The sequence below is a fragment of the Thunnus albacares genome, chromosome 18, assembly GCF_914725855.1.
Source record: "Thunnus albacares chromosome 18, fThuAlb1.1, whole genome shotgun sequence".
NCBI lineage: Eukaryota > Metazoa > Chordata > Actinopteri > Scombriformes > Scombridae > Thunnus > Thunnus albacares.
The window spans coordinates 23217364-23244783 of NC_058123.1; the positions used below are offsets into that span (position 1 = coordinate 23217364).

General features: G+C 37.7%; 1 protein-coding gene across 2 annotated transcripts in view; it reads left to right on the plus strand.

Moving 5' to 3' along the window:
* Positions 1–27420, plus strand: part of si:ch211-127i16.2 (probable flavin-containing monoamine oxidase A) — a 52427-nt gene that overhangs the window by 18449 nt on the left and 6558 nt on the right. For both annotated transcript variants that reach the window (XM_044333377.1, XM_044333378.1), the window contains 4 exons: positions 1715–1815; positions 12295–12453; positions 17329–17415; positions 19180–19280. In XM_044333377.1, coding sequence (XP_044189312.1) covers positions 1715–1815; positions 12295–12453; positions 17329–17415; positions 19180–19280 — 448 coding nt within the window. The remainder of the gene's footprint in view (positions 1–1714; positions 1816–12294; positions 12454–17328; positions 17416–19179; positions 19281–27420) is intronic.

Consider the following 27420-nt stretch of genomic DNA (forward strand, 5'->3'; position numbering starts at 1 on the left):
TATAAAGCAGGGACCCTTTGACTCAGTGGTTATCTATGTTTAGCATTATAGAGATATATACTGCATAGTTCTAAATAAAACTAACTCTAAATATCCTCAAAGGTCTAATAAATATAAATAATTTTAACTGTTATAGTCAATGTAATGGAGTTTTGATAAACTTTTCTTAACACTATTGTATCCCTAAGTGTATATTACATGGCAATGTCCAATTACTGATGACTCTGGCATTACCAAAGTCATTTTGGAAATATGCTTTAAAAATGCAAATGTGCTACACTCCCACTGACCTTGTCAACTTCTTAAGTAAATAATAATAATAAACTTGATTATTTTTTGAATATCTGCCATTTTTCCTGGTAACCAAAGCCAAAATAATGTGTTCCTCCTTTATGTGTGTTTGTGTGCAGTTTGAAGGTATGTCAACCCAACAGCAAACACTGGACTGCTGTCAAGCTAATATTAAGCAGCTTTTTCATTTCTATTGACAGACAGGAAATCCTCACTATTTATTCTGTGGCGATGCCAACTCGTATAGTGGATAAGGTTTGTAATTTAGGCCACCTTATCAGAAGGTGCCAAAAGTGAGGCACCTTCAAAAGTACATGTCTGGAAATTGCTGGATGCCAGAAAGAATGCATGACAATTACCTTCTTCTGTAACTGCTGCAATATGCTGCCCCTATTCATCAGCTAGCCACCTTTTAAGCACACTGTACCAGATTTGTGTGCTTAATGTTATTTAGTTATATAAACTGCCATCCCATAGAAACTTTATTTACGTCATCTTGATTTAACTGTGATGCTGAGTTGTGATGAAGTTCCACAAAAGTGTCACAGCAGATTTGTACATGTAAGAGTGAATGACGGTACTGTCACTCTAGAGCACTTGAGTGTTCAAAAGATGTCAGAATATGTCTCATTTAACCATCAACAATTTAACATCTGACTGACATATAATGAGGTGGAAGGCATTTCCTGCTATCAACGTAGCTGGCTTTGGTGTCAAAACAAGTGGCATTATGGATATGACACCACTTGACAGGTCTTATGTCATGTGTACAGTGCTGTCATTTGGACATCTAAGTGACCATGTCAAATTAGTTTGGAGCCACTTATCATGTCACTGTTTTTCAATTTTACTACTTCAGGCTCATCAATTTTGTTTAGCATTGAGGGCATTATTTTGAGGTTGCTGACAGGCTCTTGACAGTTTCTAAATAATGTTTCACATCTTCCATGGGTTCATTCGTTAAAAGCCTGGCTTTTGGCCAGGTGTTGCTTCACTTGCCAGAGCAAGCACAGAAACAGTCTCTTCTCTTCTCTGCATGCCTGACACACACTACCTCATGCACTACCTAACCGTACTGATGAAGTTATTCGACTGATCTCACATCAGAGAAATGGAGCTTTTGCAGATGTAAGTGCTGCGATTAGAGCTCTGGAGCACAGCAACAGCCAACAGTAGCATTAGGTCATGGGGATTTCTTTGCAAGGCCATTAATGCTAGTCAATGATTCAAAATAAAACCATCCTGATTAATAGTGTGTTATCCGTTTTATTTCCCTCTTTTACTCTGTCTATAAATTAAAGCATGCAATTGTCCTATATTTTACATACGAACTACACCAGGTGAGACCAGGAAAGTGAATTACTGCTACTAAAAACAACATGCTGTTTTTAGGATTCATGGCGTACTCTTGTTTTCCCACCAGCAAAGATTCACTACCAGCCACCCCTGCCCAGCCAGAGAGCATTCCTTACCCAGAACATGCCTGTGGGCCACATCATAAAATTCATTATAACCTACCAGACGGTGAGTAAGATCAAACACAACTGAACCAACATGTATACGAAAAATGTTATGAAGATATAAACACATAAACATTCAGTTGTTGCAGCTTTTAGATTTTTTTTTTTTCCCCAAGAGGGTTTATGTTTGCTCTAAATAATGTTATAGATGTCACATGCGTGTAGAAAAACATTGATTTAGTTTATGAAGTGGGTTAGTTATGGTGGATTATTGAATTGGTCATGCTTGCAAGGATGTTATGAGAAGCCATTTTAGTTTCTGGTACACAGAAAACAGCATATGTAAGGGGTTGAATTCCAGACTCCATATAGTTGAAAAAAAAGTTTTCATGTTTGTCAAATTTGATATTTTACTGTTGAAATACAGGGGCCACTTTCATAAAAGCAATTTGTAAGCACTGCTTACAAGCAGATCTTGCTGTTGTCAACGTCACACTTCACAAATGATTGTCACCTACAAATTGCAGGTGTTACAAATCACAACTTGCAAATCACATAGTTAGTGAAATGGGACCCTGAATATTCCATCAAAATCTACATCAAAATACCAAACAAATTTTAGTTTTCAGCCTTTCATAATGAGAATTATTTGAATTTATATTTTCAATGTGCAATGTTTTCTTTTATGTAAATTGCAAAATGTTTACCAGCAGTAGCATCAGCAGAGGTGAGGGAAAATTGTCCCCAAATGCTGTATGTATTTGTTTACCTATTTCATAAAACAGAAAGCCTGTAGCAGACAGCAGCCGACGCATTTGGCACACGTTCTTTATAGATCTGAATACTTTGTACAAAAGCTTCTAGCAAATGAAATTTGATTTGCTTAATCTTCTTCATTTTGCACTTTACAACCACACAATTAATTAACAGAATGCTTGTGCACCTTGTTAGTAGATTAAATTTGTCTACTGTAATGAACACAAAATCATTAGTGCTCATGCGAACATTTATTAGATTTGTGCCTAAATGGTGCCTTGCCAAGATGCATTTGGATCCTGATAAACACATATGGAAATATTGGTCACTGATGTAGGCTAAGTTTATTTGATAGTCTCCCTCCCATGTGTTTGTCAGTTAGTAGTCTTGTGATATGATTGGACAGCTTACTTTTTCTAACTACTGAAGAAAATGATATGATTTTCTGCAAAGTGAAAAACTGGGGGCAGTGCTCATGTGACTGACACATGTAGTGCTTTCACATTAAAATAGCATGGTGAACATGAAAGGCATGTATGGCGGAGGGTGTGTACATTTCTTTGACACGTGGCAGGGAATGATGGAAGGAAATGCAGAGAATATACATAAATCAGACTTAACTGAGAACAGCAACTGAGGGTCAGAAACATAAAGATACTAACAGAGCACTGCACTGATAAGTAAAGCAAAATTAAATTAAGACTGAGCCAAGACTGAGCCAAGACTGACAAGAGCGAAGAGCTTCAATACTGATGCAGACTATCAGATGTGGTTGTGCACAGATGAAACAGATGAAAGGTAAAGTCATACAGTCTATCGCTATGTTCACATTGGAGGCCTTAATGCTCAATTCAGATTTTTTTGTCAGATCCGATCTTTTTGTGTTGATGGTTCACATTCATGTTTGTAAGTGACAGGTATCCAGCTACATTGTGAACACCACTGAGGTCCTAATCTGCCACACATGTGCAGATTTACCTGAAATGTGAGCCGCATGCGTACAAGAATAACAACATAATGTCATTTGTGTAACTGTCCAATAGAATAGAGATAGAATAAAATAGAAAATAAATAGAGGCTTCTCCATAAATGTGCAACAAATGTGAAACTTCCTCATCTCTCCATTGACCCCCGTCATTTTTGTTGTCCTCCTCCATGTTTATTTTTACTGGGGTTTGAGGTGCTGACACTGAATGATGGCGCAATATGCACATATGCAGAGAAGTGAAATGTTAAAAAAACCACATGGATTCCCATCTGACCATTCTGACAGCAGCTGCATAGACAGAGATTGGATAGGAATCAGATCTAGGACCACATATGCAAGTGGTCCAGATCTGATATGAAAAAATCTGATTTGGTTTGTTCACACTAAATCAGATCTGAGTCACTTCAACAACTTCAGCCAAAAGCCACTTCAGCATGTGAGGTGATCATTGCCTAATCTGCCATTATGTCACCTTACGACCTGAGTGGATATGGTACACTGACTTAGGCTGAATCTAAATATCTGGACTTCCCCCACTTGTAGACTCGCAGACTTTACAAGTGAATACCTGTGAAGTCCGAAATGCCTGTCCAAATCTACAATCTCTCCAGTCTGCAAGCAGTCTACAGCGCATGTGGACATCCAGAGACTCTGATCCAAGTGCAGACCTCACCCATAATCAAACTACTTTTAAGTCAGACATAATTTAGATATATACAGTGACACAAATATATATTATTACTTTTATATTATATATGTATACAGTATATATAAAATAAGTTTTGATATTGAACACAAACTGCAAGTGTGAATTCTGTTCTGCACTGGTCATATCACTGACAGCTGCTGAGGTCTGAGGTCCCATCACGTTGCATACAGTCAAAGGTCTGACCTTCCTGTTCACTTGAATGAGAAAGTGTGTCCAAACTTTTGACTGGTACTGTATTTTATCCACTCACAGCCAAGTGCTCTTGCAGACTTGACATGATGCATGTGACATATATCTCAATACACGTGACTGAGGTTTGCAAGAACCAAGTCTGCAAGTCTATTAGGTGAACATTTGTATTCAGCCTTTAACGGTGCTCACACCATCCTCGACAAGTGCCTCACTATTGCTGTTGTGTGGTTTTACATTGAAAATGCACATACTTATTGCTAACAAAATTGCTGCTCTCTAAAGCCACAAAACAATGAAGTCTTCCCCATGATACCTCTATCTTACTCTTACTGATTCTGATTCTCACTGAGTCTGATTCTTTCTGTTGTTGCAGGCATCTTAGGCTGTGAACCCATTTGATTTCTGTATTTCATGTGTTTTACCTTACTTTGACATTTCTTACTTAAATACTGCATCATCATTTTTGAGTAGTTTATAAAGATACATAGTGAAAATATTCTAAAGGTGGATGACTTTCATATTTGTTTCAAACCCATTAAGCATGCAATCATAAGGTGAAAAAGCAACCCCATTCCCTCTTATCTTAACCATGTTAAAGATAATTAGGGTTATCTGTCTGAATACATTGATTAGCAATCAAGTCTGGTTTCAGCTAGTCCTGCCTACTGCATTCCTTTCAAACCTTGGACCTTGCCATCAATTCAAAGTGTTAGTATACTGTGTAAAGTATCCCACTGGTCATGGTCAAAAGCTACCTGTAAGAACATTATTGAGCAACAAGTCCACTGAACTGCAGTCCTCTCACCTAGGCCAAAGTCCCTTGAGATATACTTTTAGGATCTGAGAAAAGCTGTTCATGCTTGAAAAACCACAAATGTCACTGAGTGGAAGCAGTTCTGCATGAAAGTATGGGCCAAATACCTCAACAGTGTGCTGAGAGACTGACCAATTTCTACAGGAAACATCTGGTTGGAGTTATTGCTGTTTATTCAGCCTAAGGGGACAATAAAGATTTTACACAGGGCTATTGGATGTTTCCTTCTTTAATAAATAATGTAAAATTATTGTGATGTGCTGATTTTATTATAAATTTAATTTATTACACAAGACCTGTCTATTCACATGAGGTCTCTAACATGAAGAGACCTCTCTGAGAAAAATATCAAAATCAGTCAAGTCCAGATTTACTAAAGTTCTATTAATTTGATAATTTTTTACAACTTGCAAAAGCTTTGACACTTAGTTGCATCCGAGGCTATGTACTCACTGGATGCAACACAGCTTAGCTGCTAATTCCAGACAAGTTGTCAGGATGTGCACATTGGCAGAGTTACATGACATTGCTACCCATGTTTAACTGCCCTCCCTTGAACTAAAGCCATTGATGATCTAGATCAAGTTGTTGAAAAAGACAAATATTCACGCTTGTGTAAATTGCACAAGGTGATGTGAGATGCCCTCTGTCAAAACAACATCCAGTGGTCATCTAGTGGTATAAGATTTAAGATTCCACAATCTCCCAGGCCCTTTCTTTATTAACACTGTGGTGATAACACCTGCATTTCCCTGAAAAAAACAGCAGCCATCATAAGGGGCCATACTATGTGCCAAATCTTTACACCACATGTTTTGTCACAATATTTTGGGGTAGTTGATTTTGTAAATTGCTAGTGAATTTGAGTGTATCACCACTCAGGTCCTTCTAAAGTTTAGAGGAAGGGAAATGGCATGCAATTCACTCATCCTTTTAGCTGAGGTTAAAGCAAGCGGCAACTCTTTTTTGATTGAAAACAGCTTGAGAGGGAAGTGCAGAACGCATACAAACAGCTCCTTTAAAAGGACATCAAGAACAACCATCAATTCCTACTGAAGGGAGAAGAAGAGTGTGTATAGCTGTGCACACAGCCATCTTACTCCCTGTCAGAAACATTTCAGACAAGATTCGTTAAAAACTGACCTCTCGCTAAAACCCATGACCAGAGGAAATCACTGACGCACTTTGATAGCAGATGGTGGCAGACATCTCTCTAGTAGATGATATAAAAAAAACAGCAACACTGAGCTGACTGAGCAGTTCACTGGAACGCTCTTGTCACATCATTTGCGCAAGCCCAAGGATTTTGCATTTTCAGCATAAATAGTTGAGTCTGCATTCCTGCCTTGCATTATCTGCTCCACAGTGCGGAGCAATTCTAGAAGCACCAGCTTGTCCCTCTCAAGATACAAGTCCTTAGAGGCAGCCTCAGGCTTGGGATCACATCTGTCTCTTCACTTACCTGTGACAACGCTCCCCGGTGTTGCGTAATTTGCCAAGGCAATGCCTGCAGCAGCTGAATCATCTCTACATAATATAGAGCTTATGTTAAGTCTGGACATAAAAGAATGAAAATCAGCAACTTTTGTCAGGTTTGTCTAGGAGCTGAGGACTCAGAGGGGGGTGAGAAAAGCCTGAAGCTGCCTTTTTGTGCATGGAGTGTGGGCTAATCTGTCACATCCCAAGGGTGGATTGTTGTCGGGGTGTGAGGTTAAAAATGGCAGCAGGTGTCCTGCCTCGAGGTGAAAAGATCTATGTATGCCCACCTGAACAAGGCCTAACTTTAATAATGTTGTCATTATGGCCAGGGAGGTAACTAAGGGGGCTGAGACTTGGGCAGGATCCTAACTGATGGTGTTTGCAGAACTACCACCTTCTCCAGCATAATGTGCATCTGTATTGCCAGGAACCCAAACGAAACAAAACAATCAGTTTTACAGGACAGTGATTCAGAAAGAGCCATGGTACAAATTTCAAGTAGCTTGTACAGGGTAAATGAGATAGAGCGCTAAACAGGAGGGGTTTTTTTTGTTTGCTTGTTGTCGTTTTCTTAAAAATAATTATTAAAGTAAGAAACAGCTGGAAGTAGACAAGTGCATAAGAAATACCATGAACATTTTTTTCCTCCAGAGGGGCCCTCATTGCTTATTTATTTATTTATTTTTTTCATTGCCTAATTATTTATTTATTTTAGGGAGATATACTCAACACTTTTACATCATGTATTAACTTATTTCTTTATTAATTAATTAATATGTTATTTTAAAAATATAATACTGACCAATGTCTTACATACTGCTGTGGATCTGGCTCTGATGAAATAATTTGAAATGAATATATAATAATATAATGGGATGGAGAATCTCATGTGATACTTCAGTGATTGATGATTTTGTTTGTTTGTTTTGATTAGAATGCATGAATTGTGTGCCCTTCTTATTCATAAAGCAATACTTAGAGTGCAAGTACAGTGCAATGTAAACAGAGAGTTTTTTTTTTTTTACTTTTATGTGGTTGCTGTAGTTTAGCTGTTCTTTTGTTGTCTCAGCAAAATGTTTTCTACACCTCAATGGTCATTTATCAGGTCAAGTCAGTATTTAGTTAGGGTATAAAAAGAATGAGCAAAACAAGAAATGCATGTAACAGGCATAAATTAATGTATAACAATAGTTTCAGACACACAATTACTGGTCGTAATGTTACACAGGCACAGAGTGAATCTGCATAGACAGATACATGTGCGCACATTCAAATACATACACATCCAGGTGTATGCATGAATATGCAAATGTAAATACACAAGTATATGCACATACATACAAAATGTTATTGTAAAAGTTAGCAGAAGTGATACAAAGATTGACGATTTAATTCATCCAGTATTGTAACATCTAAGTTAGTCACAAAATAAATACAGAGCATTAATAAAAAATGTTACAAAGTGAATTGTCATTTGGTCTGTACTCAAAACATCATGTACTGCCCAAAAGCCTTTGTTGCAGGTACATTAGAGTTACTTATTATTACATGAGGCAGCAAGATTGTCAGCAAGCCACACATAGCGTGGGCAGGAGAGCCAAATGCTTATTATTTTATGAGACATTTGTATTACATTTGTAGTTCTCATGCCATCTTAGGAACTACAGTAGAATGGTCTTGACATTAGATGTTAAAATAATAAAATCTGCCTATATGAAATGCATTCAAATCAACTATGTTGATAAATAAAATATGAAAAAGATATACTTTGCATTTATATACTACTGCACATAATTTAGTCCCATTTTATACAGATTTCATAAAAGATTATACTGTATGTTTATACTCAATGTTTTTTATTTGGCAGTTTAGTACGAGTGATCCTAATAATGCAAAATCTAGTAGTTAAGGAGAAAAACATCAAATGTTGGTTTGAAATTCATATCAAATTACTATATATGATAAGTCTGTGAAGATGAGGTCATAGTGTATCCAGAAGGGCTAAGTCAACTTGACTTGCTTTAGATTCTTGAAATCATTTCACCTCTCATCCAAAAGGCGTATTCAGTTCTGACTGGTAGGCAGTCCCACTCATCAAATCTCTGTAGGGTTGTTTACAAATTAACAGTGTCGCTAATTGAAGTTGCAAGTATTCCAACACACCCAGGGCAAGGAAACACAAGCAGAAGTGAAACAATTTCAGGAATATCTGATGACGCTACCTTCATTATGCAGGAGTTTTTCTCATTTTTATGGTATTTTCAATAGTTAGACTAGATTCCTAATTATTTGAGATGAGAGGTTGTAGTTTAAGTGCAACACACACTAGATGCATTGCATGTTGTATCATTTGATGCCTGTAGCACACACTGGACGTGCCATACATACAGTTCTAGTCTGTTTAGAAACTGATTCATGTAAAATTTCAGTTCTAGTCTTATTAGATACAAGTTCTGCCTTTGACACAGTTGACCATACAATACTACTGGACATACTAGAAAACTGAGTTTGGCTCTCAGGTACAGTGCTAAAGTGGTTCAAGTCCTGTCTTCAGGACAGGAACTATTTTATCTCAATTATTCATCTGAGTGGACAAACATGATGTGTTGTATTCCTCAAGGCTCCATCCTTGGTCCTTGTTTATTTAACACTTACAGATTTCCATTAGGCCAAATTATGGAACAAAATAACATCAACTATCATATCTATCTATCTAACTATCAAGCTTACCTTGTTCTGTCACCAAGTGACTACGGCCCCATAGATTCTCTCTGCAAGGGCATTGAACAAATCAGTGATTAGATATGCCTGAACGTCAGCTAAATGCAGACAAAACCAAGATAACTGTCTTTGGTGCAAAAGAAGGAAGGCTGAGAGTTAGCATTCATCTTGACTCTGTCTCTGAAAATCAAAATCAAGTCAGAAATGTTGCTGTAATCTTTGACTTAGGGGTAACTTGTACAGCCATGTCAAATCAATTACAAAGTCTACATTCTACCATTTGAAAAATATGCCTAGGCAGGACGTGAATCCTTTATTATTATTTTTCCCTTCATCACATAACTTACATTACACACTTTAGGCCTGCATTAAAATCAATGGAGCAGTTTAGATATGTTTTACAGCTGAATAGTTCTGCATTAGGAAAATATTGTTTCCTATATTTTTATGGTGTCCTATTGTATTTTTTATTATATCCATACAGAAATGTTAGTTTGTATCTGTTGCAAGAAAGTCTATACAAAATTAGACAGACACCAACACCAGCACGAACAATAAAATACAGTTAAGTTTAAAAACGTTTTCAATCAACAGCAGCTCCATACCTCTCTTTAGAGGTATGGTTTACCTGCAAAATATAATTGAAATAAACATGAAATGACCTCACTGCTCAGATCGTTCACTGGTACTACCTGTCATATAATTAACAATTATCATATAAGTTTTTATATTTTATCTGGCTCAGTTGATCACTCACTCACAATGCTATGTGGTCAGTGTTCCATTAGAGCAGAGAAGCGTTTTTGACAGCTGTTACTCCAGCAGCAAATGTCTGGATTTATAATAGATACCTATAAATCAAAATGCCTGGAATAGTCATGATCAATCCTGTGAAACACCCTTTCTTTGATTTCACCATGTAATTGTTTATCTTTATATATATTTTTTTGTTAAACCTATTGACTTATCCTGGTGTGGATCATATTATGGTGTTTGTATGATATCTGGTTTATCATACACGATTCTAACACAATAATTGTAGTTATATTAAAACAACAAAGCCTGCATGTCTTAAATAACATAATGATATGTAAAACAAGGTTCTCACAGAAATCCTTCTTCTCTGCATGGTCATATCTAACAAACACTAAAAGCTGGGCATTAGTACTTATCAGTTGATCCATCCACTGCTACGCCTATGCATGGTGGACTTTTAATGGCAGCATCAAGCTGAGTGCACATCCTCCGCTAAAATCTCAGCACTTGTAGCTGGCAACTGTTGTAGTTGACAGCAGGATTTGCTTGATATCCAGCAGTTCATTTTTTGTGAAACATCTAGCAATGTTTCAATGATTGCATTTATGCACTCCTTCACACACATACCTACATTGTAAGTGTCTTTTTATGTTTCCCCACAATCCACTGTATCCTCAGCAAACACTAGTTTGCACATTGTTGAGTTGAGCTGTGAAGGAGTGGGAGAGGACTCTTGTGGACCGATTATACTGGGCTATTAGCTCTTAGTTTAACATTGCCATTTTTTACAACTGCCACACACTTGGAGCAGGTCAGGCATCAGGCATATAACAGTGTCAGCTTATCTGGGTTTTTAGCAAGGAATGAGTTTATTCCTGTCATTCACTGCATCAGGAAAGCTCTCCAGAGGGTCATCAACACATCACAGAAAATAATCAGACTCCCCCTGCCCTCACTGGAAGACATATTCAGATCACGCTGCCTCCATAGAACCAACAGCCTCCTGAAGGATGTTACACACCCATTTCACCATCTCTTTTCTCTGGAAGGTGCTACAGGCCCTTATAGGCCCGCACTTCGAGGCTCAAAAACAGTTCTTTCCCAAGAGCCATCACTGAACTGAACTCCACAAACACTGCCCCCCTCCCAACATAACACTACACACCACAGCACTAAAGAACTGAAACCCTATAAAATTGATTGAACTTTGCAATAATTCTGGATGTGCAACAACATCTGTACACTTTTCATTTACATTGTATAGGTGCAATGGCATTTAATATTAGTATCTCATATTTATTTTTATTATCTTTTTAAATTTTTTATCTGCTTTTGTCTGCTTTGTTGTCGCTTGCCACATGGACAGGGTACGTATGTATGGATGAATATGTGAACCATTTTCAGGAGCTGCACAGCAAATTTCATTGTATGACCATGTGCAATGACAATAAAGGCATTCTATTCTATTCTATCTGCTGTCTTACATGATTGGACAAGCAACTGAAGGACCCAAACAGCTATGCTGGGCTAGAGACGCTGTTCCAATTTAAAAAATCTTGTCAAAATAATGCTTATTATTATTTCAATGTGAAACACTTTGCAGTCCAGATAGAAGCCTTTTTGGGTCCAGACCCATACTGGAATCCACCAATTGGTCTCCCAGTATCATCAGGTAGAGGCCTGCTAATTGTTCCCAGAGTGCAAACTAATACACAGAGAAGCAGCATTTAGTTACTGTGTACCACAGAGCTGGAACAAACTTCTAGAAGATATTATTATATGATATATATTAAACTTTCTCCAACTTTGACCATCTTTATATCTGTGTTCTGCATTATGTTCTGCACTGTCTTTGACTGAAACTTAAGTACTCATATATCTATACCTATCTTATATTTATGTCTCTGTTCTTCTCTTTTTAATGTCATAGTAAAAGGAAATTGCATCTTAATGTTTTAATGCTGTTTTTCTTTTTAATGTTTTAATGTTTTATGTGAGACACTTTGAATTGCCTTTGTGAATGATATGTGCTATACTCACCTTGCCTTTGTCTGTGTGAAAGTGTTGTTGGGTTCGTTGTTGACATTACTGACATATGATGAAGCTTTGAACTGTCTCTGTCTCAAAGGCTTTTTGGAGGGAGAAGGGGTTCTCTGGGGAAATCGTGGCAGGATCATCCACTGACTGTCCATTCTGTGTTACCTTTGATGCCACCAGCCCCAGTGGTAATGCTGCGTTGGTAGGCTTCATTGCCGGTGAGCAGGCTTCTCAATGGAGCTCCAAGGAGGTAATGTGGACACTGATATAATGATTAGTATTTATCCATATGTATCTATAATTTAAACATGTCAGTGTTTTCTGCTTGTAACAAAGCTATTCCTTATGCCTTTAGTACCTCTATTGTGATTCATTGTGATCTCACGTTAATTCATCACTTGTGTACTGTAAATGGTAAATGAACAAGTAATTTATTCATTTTTTTCCATCATCAGGTTGATGTGATGTAATTACATTTAAGTTGATAGTGGATGTAAACTGTGGTTTGCAAGATAAGATCAAATTGGGCATGACATATTAAATAATAAAGAGCTATTCCTGATTTTGCATGTTGCTACGTGAGATGTCACAGTTCTCAATGACTTAAATCTGGAGTCAAGTCAAGGCAATTTTATTTATATAGTGCTAAATCAAAGCAAAAGTTATCTCATGACACTTTTCATATAGAGCAGGTCACCATAGCACTTGGTGACAGCGGCAAGGAAAAATTCCCCTTCAATAGGAAGAAACCTTGAACAGAACCTGGCTCTACATAGGTGGCCATCTGCCTGCACCTGTTGGGTTGAGAGAGAGAGAAGGAGGGGGAAAGGGGAGAGAGAGACACAGAGAAGCACAGCCACAAAAATAATAACAATAACAACTATAGGTGATGCATGGAAGCTCGTGATCAGGCAGTCCACAACCATGATCCATAGAAACCTGCGAGACAAGAAAGCACAAAAACTCTGAGGAAGAAGCCAAGTTAGTAACATGCATTAATGGGACATAAATGAGTACAGATGGAGAGGGAGAGGAGGATAGAGGAGTTCAGTGCATCATGGAGAGTCCCCTGGCAGTCCAGGCCTATAGCAGCATAACTAGGGGATGGTCCAGGGCAAGCCTGGGCCAGCCCTAACTATAAGTTTTATCAAAAAGGAAAGTTTTGAGCCTACTCTAAAATGTAGATACGGTGTCTGCCTGGAAGATGTTTCCACAGGAGAGGAGCCTGAAAGTTGAAGGCTCTGCCTCCCACTCTGTGTTTGGAGACCCTAGGAACACAAGTAAGCCTGCATTCTGGGAGTGCAGTGTTCTAGTGGGGTAAGAGCTCTTGAGCTATGAGCTCTTTAAGATATGATGGTGCCTGACCAATAAGAGCTTTGTAGGTGAGGAAGATTTTAACTTATGCTCTATTCTATTGTCTCTACAGGGAGCCAGTGGCTAGATTGGCTAAAATGGGTGAAATATGATCTATTTTTCTTGTTTTTGTCAGTACAACTGCAGCTGCATTCTGGACCAGCTGGAGAGTCTTTAAAGACTTGTTAGGACAGCCTGACAATAAGGAATTGTAATTATCCAGCCTTTAAGTAACGAATACATGGACTAGTTTTTTCTGCATCTTTTAGAGACAGAATGTGTCTGATTTTTGCAACGTAGGTGAAAAAAAGCAGTCCCTGAAATTTGTTCGATGTGGGAGTTAAATAAAATATCCTGATCAAACATAACTCTCAGATTCCTTAAGGTGGTGCTGTAGGCCAGGGTAATGCCATCCAGAATAGCTGTATCATTAGATAATGATAATAATTTCTATGGTGTTTAGGGCCAAGCACAATAAGTTTCAGCAGCAGAAAATTAGCAGGTCATCCAGGTCTTTATGTGCTTAAGACATGCTTGAAGTTAAGTTAACTGATTGGTTTCATCTGGCTTCATTGATAATATAACTGGGTATCATCTGCATAGCAATGAAAATTTATGGTGTTTCCTAATAATATTACCTAAAGGAAGCGTATCTAAGATGAATAGTATTGGTCCAAGTACAGAACCTTGTGTGTGTCTAACTTCTGGGTGCATGGAGGATAAATCATTAATGTGTACAAACTGAAATCAGTCTGATAAATAGGATTTAAACCAGCTTAATGCAGTTCCTTTAATGCCAATTAAATGGTCTAGTCTCTGTAATAGGATGTGATGGTCAATGGTGGTGCAGCTCTAAGGTCTAAAAAATAAGTACAGAGATAAGTCCTTTGTCTGATGCAATTAGGAGGTCATTTGTAACTTTCACCAGTGCTGTCTCTGTGCTATGATGCTCTCCTGACTGAAAATCCTCAAATAAACTATTATTATGTAGAAAGTCACACAAATGATTGGTGACTGCTTTCTCAAGGATCTTGGAGAGAAAGGGAAGTTTAGATGTAGGTCTATAGTTGGCTAAAACACCTGAATCAAGAGTAGGTTTTTTAAGAGGAGGTTCAATTACAGATACTTCAAAGGACTGTGGTACTTTAAAGTCTTGTGGTAGGAGACTTGTAGTTTCATTAGACAGAAGTGTCATGATAAATCAGTGTGTTTAAATTTACTAGAGCAGTGCCCGTTCAAAACATGCTTCTTCTTCTGCCTGTGGAGTTAACAAGTGGAAATACGGACAGAGCCACCCTGCCATTGCAACCCACATTGTGGTCACTACATTACATCCACAGTGTTAATGATTTGAAAACGTTTAAGAGACTGTGTACTGTGAACAAAACTTGCATGTATGCTCAAGACTTATTGCAGGATGTCTCAGATGTTTTGAACTAAAAAGCAAGGAATTGCTGTCTGTCTGTCCTTCGCATATCTCGAGAACTGTTTATCTGATGTACCTCACACTTGGTGGGTGTATTGCTGGGGACCCAAGGACATGCAGTGTCAAATTTGGTGCAATTTGGCACCAAATTTGTGACACATTTAATATTAATAAACTTTGAATAAACAAGTGAACAGCAAGCCGCTCAGCTCTGTGTCTGAGTGCAGCAGGAGCTGTTTGATATAAAGACCGTCATATCACAGCAGGGTGGGGCCTCTGGGCTCTGGCTCGACTTCACACTTGGTGGGTGTACTGCTAAGGACCCACAGAAATGCAGTGTCAAGTGTGAAGTTGTTTGGACACGCAACACATTTAATTGACTTTGAATAAACAAACATACAGCAAGCCACTCAGCTCAGTGTCTGAGTGCAGCAGCGACTGTTTGACAACATCACATCACAGAGGGGTGGGGCTTCTGGACTCTGACTTCCTGAGCGGGACAAAGGCACGTGTCCTACTCAGTTAAACTGCCTGAGAGAGAAGAACAAGCGCACAAAGGAGAAAAAAAAAAGAGGCGGAGGCAGTAAAACTAACCAGTAGGAGTGCAAACACGTTTGATTGGCAACAGAATCATCAAATGGAAGGCCATAAACTGCCTCTACAGTTCCACCTCAGTTTAGTCTCACTAGTGAAGTTTCTGTCTGGATTTAAACCGTTTAATTCATTAATTCCTTATTGTTTTAATCGATATGTTTGTCAATTGATACATATATATGTGGCTCTCAAGAAAAATAAGCAATTGGCCCGTTCCGAACAGGCTATCCACTTAGCGACTGTATATCTACTTAGGTAGATATACTGTCACGTAAAGGGTTTTCCGACTCAGTGCAACTGTTTTTCAGTTAGATGTTTTCTATACTATTTTGAACAGACATTGAGGTACTTTTTGTTAATTTCTTTTGTTTCAATCCTTTGCCTTTAAACAAAAAACTAAATAAAAGCTCTATAACTGCACATAGTGGAAGGTGAAACAGAGACTTCACTTGTCATCAAATGGATAATTAGTGAATTAAAATATAAGGAGCTACTTGATCATTAATGGTTATCCACTAGATAAACATTAATCCCATAAGCAAAGGCTTTAAATGAATAAGTGGATTATTTTATAATAGAATCAACATTCTATCAAGTGTTGATGGGGGGAGCTGCTGCTGAAATGCAAGTGTGGTCTTTATCATCATACCTGTGAATTATTTTCTGCTACAGCTTTGGTAGTGGCAAGCATCATTTTCATTTATGCCTATGTTGCCAGCTGATAAGGATTCATTTCATATACTCTGCCAGTAACTGCTATTGACAATTGCATCCTCTGGCTCTCCCATATATACTTTTCTTAGCCTACTTCCTTCCCTCTCTTTTCCCTTGCTTTCCTTTTGTGTTGACATTTTCATTTAGTCCCAGTACTTTCCCTTAACCTGAAAAAATGAATACATCCAGCCTTGTCTCTAGTGTTGTTTTGGCATTTCAGTCATTATCCAGACTTGCTACAAAGCCCGAGAGTAGCTGTCTCCCTGCTGTGCCATACTGCACAGGGCGCTAAATAATTAACCTCCACTTGCTATTCCACTGCTAAACAGAGGAAGATAATGTATGTGAGGCAAATGGACATCAAAGTTATAATTACACACTGTTTGTATTATTCACTGTAAGTATGATTTAGCTGTAAATAATATCTTTCATTTTTTTCATATTTGGCTCTTATACAGTGTATTTGGTTGGATTCACTTTGTTTGATTTTTAATTTGTTGACATTGAATGGCATTTTTGCTATGTAATTTTATAGGATTTTCAAGTCATGCCATTAGCAGTTGTGCGGCAAATAATCTGTTAGGGTTTTTTTAATTTTTTTATTAATTCCTCATTGAAACCAACCAGCACCATACTTCCATTCCCTCTTTGTTCTTCTGTAAGGACTGCATAAAGATACTATGAGTTTTATCTCCATATTATTGCACAAGGCTGTGCTGAGAGCAAAGGTAAAGTGACATACAGATGAACGATCTAAGACAATTTTGCAACATCTGTCAGCATGTTTTATAGTGATCTGTCCTTTTGGTCCTCAGGCCTCAGCTGCTCTGTACATAACTCACTGTGTGCTAATACAACCAGGAGCATGTGCTGACCATGCTTGAGTTATTCAAATTGACTGCTGCTTCCTGTGTCCAGCTTGGATTGGTTTCTAGAATATGCATTCATATTTAACAAGCCTGCAGCTTTCTTTGTGAGAGTGATAAGCAAGTGTAATGTAAGTACCACATTGGGACAGGCCTTTTCTTCTGTTTGCAGGCTGGAGAGAGAAGAAAAGCTGTGCTTTCCAGTTTGGTCAAATACCTAGGTCCCGAGGCTGCATCTTTCATCTACTATGAAGAAAAAGTAAGTTGTTCAGTGGCAGATGTCTGATTTAATAAAACAATAATGTAATTTGCAGCAGAATTTTGTAGCACCAAAATGTAGTTTTTTTACCCTTGACTCCAGAGGGGAAAGCTGCATCTTTGTTAGCAAAACTGAACCAAACTGTTTCATTTAAAAAACTAGTGTAGAGCAATATTTACTGAGCATACTGCATGCTACTGCATACTATTTAGCTTTAGTCTGATAATAGTTAGTCTTACTAGTCTAATGTTACAAAACAAAACATAATACAAACAGGGGGCCAACATGGGTCCAGCAAAGACCTGTGACAATCACATTTTGATTATCTCCAATTTTGTATTCCAGCAATGCAATTTTAACCCAGATTCATCAAATGTGCTAATGATTAACTGATTATTTAAGGTTAACGCAGCCGACTATCGATTAAGGAAACTTCTTAAAATCTGCATAGCTAATCGAGATACACTGGAAAAGGTGACATTTTTTTAACTTGCTGAAACCCTCATGGGCAGCTGCGGCAGTGGACCTACATGCCTGCTAGTAATAAGTAGGGGTCGATGAAAACAGATTGATTCACATAAGAATTATGATTTTTGTGTTCTATGATTCTGAATTGATTCATAGATTTCAAAGAAAAAACAATTTGTCCTATGTTATTAATAATGCCAAAGGAGCAAAGTGCTTCCAAAACAAGCACAAAGCCTATTATGGAAGCTTGTGAGCTATGTGAGATACCACTACTATTACCTACTACTACTACTACTACTACTACTACTACTACTACTACTACTACTGGAAAAGAGCATATTACATGCAATGACATCCTACTTGCCTAAATCATATTGTGTCTCACACATAAAGAACAGCTACTTAGCTCAATTGCATGATGTACTGCATACATTGTGAAACAGCACATTAGTCATGCAGATATATGATTTTAGTCTCTTGACTACTTTTCCCCTCACATCATGGATGGAAAGGAAAATTGCCCTGAGGAAACTTGAGGCAGTGACGTTAGGGGAGACATCATGATTTTACTTTGTTGACTAAGAAACTCCAGGGAAAATAATTTATAGAATAGAATAACAAGTCAGAGCGTAGCGAAGAGAAAGCTGATAAATTGATGGTACAGTGCTGAGAGATGTGTTTGACCTGATTCTAGGTAGCCCATTGGGTATCAGAGTTTCTGGAGGTTTTACATGAATTAGTTTTGCACTTATTTATTCAAATAGGAAATATAGTGATGAGCCCACCCACAGGCTCCAACATCATTTTCAATTCTTTTTTGTATCCTACTGTACTTCCTTCCACATGACAAGCTGAAGGGTTTCATTCCAATTACCTCCATCTCCATTTTGTGGTTGATGTTGGCGAGTGAACATTCACTTGTTTAATATTTAGTAAGTACATTTTTAGAATCAAGTCATGTGATACAAATTCTGCAACATATGCCTATACCATGAGATCATATTATATATTAATGACTAAAGGCAACTATACATCCTAAATAGTAATCAACCATAAGTACTGTCATACATTAATAATAATCATCATATCATATAAATGTCACACTCTGCCATTAAAGTCAAAGGTGAGAATGGAGTTTGGTCTATGGTTGCATTTTCATTTGATGTGCAAATTAGATCAAATTCTATTAGATTTGGGCAGTGCCATCAAATCTAATTATGTTGAAACAAAGCCATGCTTTTGCACTGTGCCATGAAATAATACTGTGTCATGTCATTAAACTATTCTGCTGTACAGGACTGGGCTCAGGAGGACTACAGCGGGGGCTGCCCAGTTAATGTCATGGCACCAGGTCTGCTAACATATTACCACCCTAGCCTGAGGAGGCCCTGTGGCAGGTAATCACCCCACTCATGACAAATACACCACTGTATCACACCTCCCCTTCTCCCTACTCAAAAGATTCACATTTCATCATGTTCTCACCTAAACAATTGCTTTGTACAGGGATATAGTGGAGTAAACCAGCCTGACAGTTTCTAAATCTTTGATATAAATCCCACCTAAATTTAGAGTATTGTAAATTGTATCATTGTACACTAGATGACAGTATAAGGGATTCTGACTGTGTTTGTTGGATGTGCATGCTATTTTTATACCACAGAAACAATGTCTGCACTTCACCCTGTCAACCAAGTATTACTCACCAACACCCAGTGCCTACAGATCATTGACATGAGTCGTGGGAGTGATTATGCTTTCACTGATACATATTAGTCCATTTCTAAAGAAATGGTACGAGGTTGCCATGAGTAGTGTTCTCATAGGAAAACATCCTATAATCCATTTCTAATGGCCTGTTCAGAGATGCACAAAGCTGAACGAATGAGAGCGAGAGGTGGGGAGGGGGATCCAGGTAATGCATTTCCATAATGACATTAAGTCCATGGGGAGCAGAGGAAGCTCATTACATAACGGGACTCAAACAGCAGCATGGGGTGGTAGCCCTTATCCACATTCCTACCCCATATAGAAAATGGATCTTCAAGGACATGCTGTGACCTTGGTACAAATCCAGCACATGTAATGAAGACAAGTCCATGCTTGGCTGACAAAAATGCAGCTGGTATTTCAAATATTCCGTATTTAATGGCATGGAAGATTCCAGTAGTGTCTGGTGGATTATGGGATTTTATTTGGGATAGTATGCATCTCAATAGTGACCACTTTGTGGTAACTATAATTAAAGTAATTATACTAGGTGGATACTACACCTGAGTGGTCAGCTATGTGAGGTTTTAAGAGGTCCTCCTTACTCAATTCAAGGTTTAGTGAGACAAAGAGAATAGAGGAGAGAATGAATAAGAAGAAAGAAAAGCTGCCAAAAACTATGAATAAATTGACCCCAGTAGGTTCATGCTTTACTAAGTTCCAGCTCCAAAAGGCATGCAGAATAAACACTGCACTGACAAGAGTTGCTTAGTGGGATGCTGAAATCTTTCAAAACAAGAAAATGTTTGTTTGTGCTGCTCCTCCTCACATTGTTAGGATTATTACTACAACAGAAAAGGATTAGTTCGTTCAACCTATCATACACAGAGTGTAACTGAATACATTTGAAATATTTTAAAACTGTGTGTAAGGTTTCATTTTAAATGCAGTGGAGACTTATGTTTTGAGAAGTTATGTTATGATAAAATTGGTGCTGAGATTGTGCCATAACTTGAGTTATTAGTAGTAGAGTTAAGTGCCCTAACTAGAGTTAGGGCACTTAAGACTAATAATTCGTGGAGTCCTCCATCAGGCCTCTCTAGGCTTAGCAGGTCATCTCTGTGCACAGTGAAGTCTGCATCCATTCAGCCATTTAAAGATTAGTCTATCAGTCGTATTGCCCTCTCTTGTTTGAAGGGCAGCAGCAACATCGCTCCTCATTCACCAAGTCTGAAGTACCAGCATGACTCCGCAGGGAGCCCCACTTGTAATCAAAGAAGCAAAGTTACAAAATGTTCCCATCATTCTTTCTTACGCAGGCTTCTGACTCACAGGGCTTATAGGGCTGACTATAGATTAACATACAACAGCTCAGCAAGATATGATCCATCACAAACACCTATCCTTCCTGTTAAGCATAAGGTCACAGCACAATGCTTCTTGTACTAAAAACATGAGCCCCACTGGGCTACAAAACACATGCAGGTATTAACAGTGCATCAACAACAGGCTTATTCAACATCTCTAATGCTTTGAGTGTAGCATTGACTGGTAATTCTGCTGGTGATCATGTTTAGATAGACCTATACTCACACAGCCTTTGCCCCAAAATCTCCCGAAGTGCAGACTTAAGTAACCACCCACACACATTTAACAGGTCAAATGTGATGAACAGGCATCGGCCACAAAACTGCTGCACAAAACTCAAAAAAAATCCAGAAAAAGTCCACAACATTGCTTCTAGAATTTGCTAAAACAGCCCTGGGACAATCACTTCCTGCCAATACATACAGGGGCATAACTGAGACAAAGCAGTGAAAAAGTAAGCAAGAAGAAAATAGCAAAATGCTTATGTAATATTATAACCCACTCCTGCTGAATCTGATAACAAAAGGTAAAAGTTCTCTCTTGTACCAAAACAATGCTATCCTGCAAGCACACAGGCTCAGATTCAGAGATTTTGACCATGAAGAACAACACAAACTTGAAATCTGTGACAGATCCACCAGTATTCACAAAAGAAAAGTTAATAGCTTACAGTTACAGGGAAAACAGAAAAATGATCAATCACTATCAAATTGATCAATTCAAATTGATTGAATTTCAGTCTTCCAAAAAACACAAATATTAGGCACAGACTAAGTGTTGATTCAGTTCACTGAACATCTCCAAATTAACATCCTCAATCCTTACACCTACAGCTCACAAACACTGTCAATCACACAAAAACTTCAAAGGCTTTTGTCAACACAGTTCAGAGAAATAACTTACAAAACATAGAGCAGAGATGATCGTGGGGGTAGTAACAAGACTGTACAGTGGAGGCTGTGAGGAACCAATTACAAGAGAACCGTACACTGAACAACTGAACAGATAACAATCAAGTTAGGTCTGTGTTGAAACACTGCATGTAATCAAACACAGAGGTGGATCCTGTGGGCAAAAAACACTGCATCACAAGTCCACCATAGTAATCAATTAGGTCATCATGAGGATTGACATTTGTTTCTCACCAATACACACCTGTAGGCTTTGGGGCATTAATTGTCAGATACAGTGCAAGAGAAGGAGGAGAGATAAAATGCAGCCTGTGTGTGTCTCTCAAGTTTTAACTACAATTTAATGAGTCAATTTTTGTAACACTTCATATTTCCATATATAGACATAGAGTATTTCATTATATTATAGAACCAGTAACAACAGTTTATTCCAGGGAATGCTTTAGTCAACGTGACCAAATGCTTGACAAAGGTCAATAACAGAATAGAAGGAAAGCTTTCTTCTGCCTACAGTCTGTATTTGTGCTTTAACAACAATGCAGGCCAATTTCTTTCTAAACCTATTTTGTTCATCATCTGCTATTAAAGTATTAGACTTGGCCCACCGGGAAATGTGATTAAATTGAACGCAGCAGAACAGTTTGTATACAGTGGAGGTCAAAATGATGTCCCACTAGCTCAAAAGGATTCTTTATTCTGTTTATTCTTTATTCACAGTTTTAGAGATTGACTTAATCCAACCCAGTCTCATATCAAAATGTCCACACTGTAAAATGTATTAGTTTCACAATGACAGCTCTAAAATTGTGAGATGCCTACGTTGTTTTTTTTTGGCAAATTCTTTTCTATCAGCCTGCATCCATTTCACAAGACTGTCAAGTATCTGTCTGTAAAAATAAATAAAAATGGCTGACATTCTGTTTATTTTCAGTGGGAAATGATAGTGGAAATGATAGTTTTGGCGTTCAAATATGTTTTGATAACATTTTAGTTATTGTTAGTTATTACAAAGATATTTTCAGGCTTTCCATCATTGGAAAGTGGTGGTTGCTATGGGCGCTGCTATCACTGAAACCACGTAGTTGCATGTTGTTTGAATCACTTTCTTTGCGTTGTGTAGTTATCTGAGCTGTTATGTTATTTGTGTTGTTTTATGTAACTGTTTGATGAAGTTCTTTCAATAAAAAATGTAGATTTTAGAGCGCCCAGGGATGAACTGAATTTGAAATCCAAGAATTTGAAGCTTTGCAATCGGCTGAATGGAAGACCTGCCTGGAAATATTTCCTCACTGTCACCATGTTAAGGCTTTCTTTTAATGATATCTTTAACATAATGATATCATAAATTTCATTTAACATTTCACAACACAAAAACACAAAAGTGTCCTTGATAACTCAACAATACGATATCATCAGTTTTAATTATTTCTACTTCGATTCTGAGAAATAAAATTATATCTGAAATAAACCAACATCTTTACATTTTCTTAACACAGATCATCTAGATGCAGTGTAATTAATAGTTTATACTAGGTATTTGATATATGCAGTAGATATATCTTTTTACGACCCTATTAACAACCCTACTTTACAAGCTGGAAGAACTATAACTGTGGTGTTGATTTGTATCAAGCTGCATGGCTCGGCTCTATGGAAATTTAGTTTTTGAAAATTATTAGCGTTTTTCCTAGAATTGGTAGTTGGAAATACTGAATTGAGAGTAGACTGAGGACTTTAATGAGATGGTAAATGCATTTGTGTAATCAGACCTTAAATATCTAAGTGAAAGGTGAAAAGGTGAAAATGAATTTTAACCATATTTTACCCATATTTGACAGCGCCCCCAGTTGTTGACTATACTCACATGATAGCTGAGGTCAAGACCTCTCCATAACATTGTCTGTAGCCCCTTTTGTTGCCAAATTATAAGCCTTCAAACATGCACGGAGGTCAAGGTTTAAAGGTCAGCATTTCAAAGCAGGTGCCATGTATATTCTTCATACTGACATATGTTACTCTCCAGGTCAAGACCTTGACAACAATGGTATTTGGTTTAGCTCTATGACAAAATTTTAATTTTCTCATTTCATTGACACAAGCCATCCCAAGCCTAGTTTCAGAGAGCTCTTTGAAGGCCCAATATGTAAAATGAAGCTTTTTGTTTGTTTGTTTGTTTACTTGCTTGCTCTTTTGGTAACACTTTACAATAAGATAAACAAAATTTTGAGTAGTTACAAGGGAACAAATGAGGAACGAATGAATAACAAACTGCTAGTAAACCATCAGTAAATGGGCAGTTCTTGTGTAACTCCTAATCAAATTTCATAGAGTAGTTAATGATTAGTTAATTGAGAAATGAGTGAGGAATGAATCAGGAACAACATGATAATTGATGACTCATTAACAAGTACATCCCTAATAATTACTAATGGAGGATTATATAGTAAATACTGATGAGTTACTTGATAACAGACCAGGAGATCCTATATTAATGAATCATTAGGTAATGATTAGTTCTTGAATATCTGTGAATGGATAATACTGACCAGTTTCTTCATGAGTCATTCCTGATTAACTCTGAACCAGCTGCTGAGTGGCACAAACCAAGTAATAATTCCTTCATTACTCATTACTTATACATCTCCAAATAAAGTGATACATAAGACTGAATAGTTACTGAGTAGTCCCTCATTACTTTATCATTATCTTATGATTACATACCCTTTCTGTGCCCCCTCAAGTAATGTGGTACATAATACTGAGTAGTTACCAGACCAGTCCCTCATTACCCCATCATTATCTTTACAATTAGTTCCTTAACAAAAAATCAGAGACAGCAGGATCCTTAACAAGTGCTTTGTTCATCATATTCAGACCAAATTTACATTAATATTCACATCCATGTCATATTCTGTAGCATTGGTGATGCTGACGCCTTAGAAATAAATATAATAAACAGAGTGTGTAAAAGTTTAATTAGGCTAAGCTTAAAGATTTTATCATGGGGCTGCGTGGAAAGGCAATAACAACCAACAGACTGCTTTCACAAACTGTAGAGTATTTCCATATTTTAAAAAAACGTCCAGCAAAATAATAAATAGTTTAAAAAGTATTTCAAGTCATAGAGAAACAGTACACTGGTGTTATACTGATGTTTATCACATCAGAATTTACCTCCAACAATCCAATAACAAAATTCAGTAACAGTGACTCATGATGATTTAATGCATGGATTAATGCAAGATGTATCATGAATTCCTGTTGCTCATCATTATCAAATCAAGTCACTATGACTTTATTGATTAGTTCACACTTAATAGATGATTCATTAAGGAATATTAATTCAGAGTTACGTCATATATTAATTGATAACCGTAACCAAATTAGCTGGATTCCTCTTACATAAACGTTTATTTCAGGACCAATGTGTTTGCTCAGCCTCTCTTAAAAAATAGCTTCCTATTTCTATGAGAGACCATATAGAATAGACCATCTGCTCCCAGTCATAAGAGGACATGTGTGTCGGGGATATGCAATTATGAGTGATCAGTGATGGGCATACATGGGTGCATTTGCCACTGCTGGGTACACCCATTTCTCTATGAACCACAGGAGGAGCTTTATTGATCCTAACAGTGGAGGACATACTCAAAACATTGAGAGGGCTTGGGGGTTTTACAAAACCAAATATGGTGACTGAGAGGAAACAGGAATGAGTCTCTTTTGAAGGAGCACTTGGCATTTATTGAATGGATATATTGGCTAGGCTGTAGGCACAAGTGCGGTCCTTTGGGACGTTTACTGAAGGACATGCATCAACAGTTTACAGTGTAATCAAGTGAGAAAGAAAAAATGGGTGTTAGTGCGTTGTGTCAGGAAATTGATTATTAGTTAAACAATACTGTTAAGTAGGGCTGAAACTAACAATTATTTTCATTATTGATTAATAGGTTGATTATTTTCTCAATTAATCAATTAGTTGTTTGGTCCATAAAATGTCAGAAAATAGTGAAAAATGTCGATCAGCCCAAGATGACGTCTTCAGATGTCTTGTTTTGTCTACAACCCAAAAGATATTCAATTTACTGTCAGAGAAGACTAAAGATACCAGAAAATATTCACATTTGAAAAACTGGAATCAGAGAATTTTGGCTTTTTCCTTAAAAAGTTACTCAAACCGATGAATTGATTATCAAAATAGTTTGGCGATTAATTTAATAGTTGACAACTAATCAATTAATCGTTGCAGCTCCATCATTTAAGTATCATGTGTATACACCATGACACTGAACTGAACTGTTCTGAAGCCTTACCCTACAGTTATAAAACTGTTCATCTTATGTAGATTTAGTTAGATGTTGGGTAAAATTAAATTTCCCGATGTGAGAGGCTGCTGTTGCCTCAGTGTTGAAGAGCTGATGCTGCTTAAGAAAGTTGGTGAAATCAAGGAGGTAGGACTGACTGAAGGACCAGCAGCTGCCCATGGTGTCACCAATGGAGAATAAGATTTACTGAACATTCTTAACCGATCATAAATAAGAAATATATGTGTTAATATATCATAATATACTACAAGTGGGCTTAGCATTTAGTATAAGTGTAGCAGATAGTATAGGCCTATGTGTGGATATGAATATTAACGTAAGCTATGCGCCCTGAATATGATAATTAAAATATTTTTTTATGAGAATCCTGCTCTGTTCTGTTATTAAACTAATTGTAAATCCCCAGTAAAAACCCAGTAGCTACTTGTTAGTTTTGATACTTAACTTTATACATGGGGTATGGCTTGGAGAAATGAGGGACTGCCTAATAACTACTCAGTATTATGTACCACTTTACTTGAGGGGACACAAAAAGTTAAGTAATCGTAAGATAATGATGAAGTAATGAGGGACTACTTAGTAACTTCTTAGTATTATGTATCACTTTACTTGAGGGTGCACAAAAACAGTAACTAATGATTAAGTAATTAGTAAAGAAGGAGTTATTACTAGTTTTGTGCTGCTCAGCAGCTAATCAGCAATGACTCATGAAGAAACTGCTAAGTATTGATTCACAGATATTCATGAACTAATCATTACCTAATGATTCATTAATATAAGATCTGACAGCCCCAGACCGCCTTTTGGCGCAGTGGTACACAGAGATGACGGCCCAGCCCTGGTCCATCCCCAGAGTCTGGGGGGCCATCTCGCTTGCTGCCCACATTGGGCCAACCTCTCCAGGCTTGGTTCCTGAGAGGTACAGGCTGATGCGGGCTAGACTGTCTGCACAGGTGGTACTCACCTCCCAGGCATCCTCCCAGAGCAGGATCTACCATTGCTTGCTACAAAGCAAAGTGGTTGGGATTCTAACGTTAGTGCAAAGAAAGGAGACTAGACCCCCTGACATGTGCAGTGGGATTCAGGTTGCGGCAGACCGGCAGCAATTTGAAATGAAATGAAGCCCACTGATGGCAGGCAACCTGAAACAGTAGCCGAATGTGCCAAGTCCGCCCACAACACAATGCTCTTCCGTTGCCTACCACTATCAAAAACTGACAAAA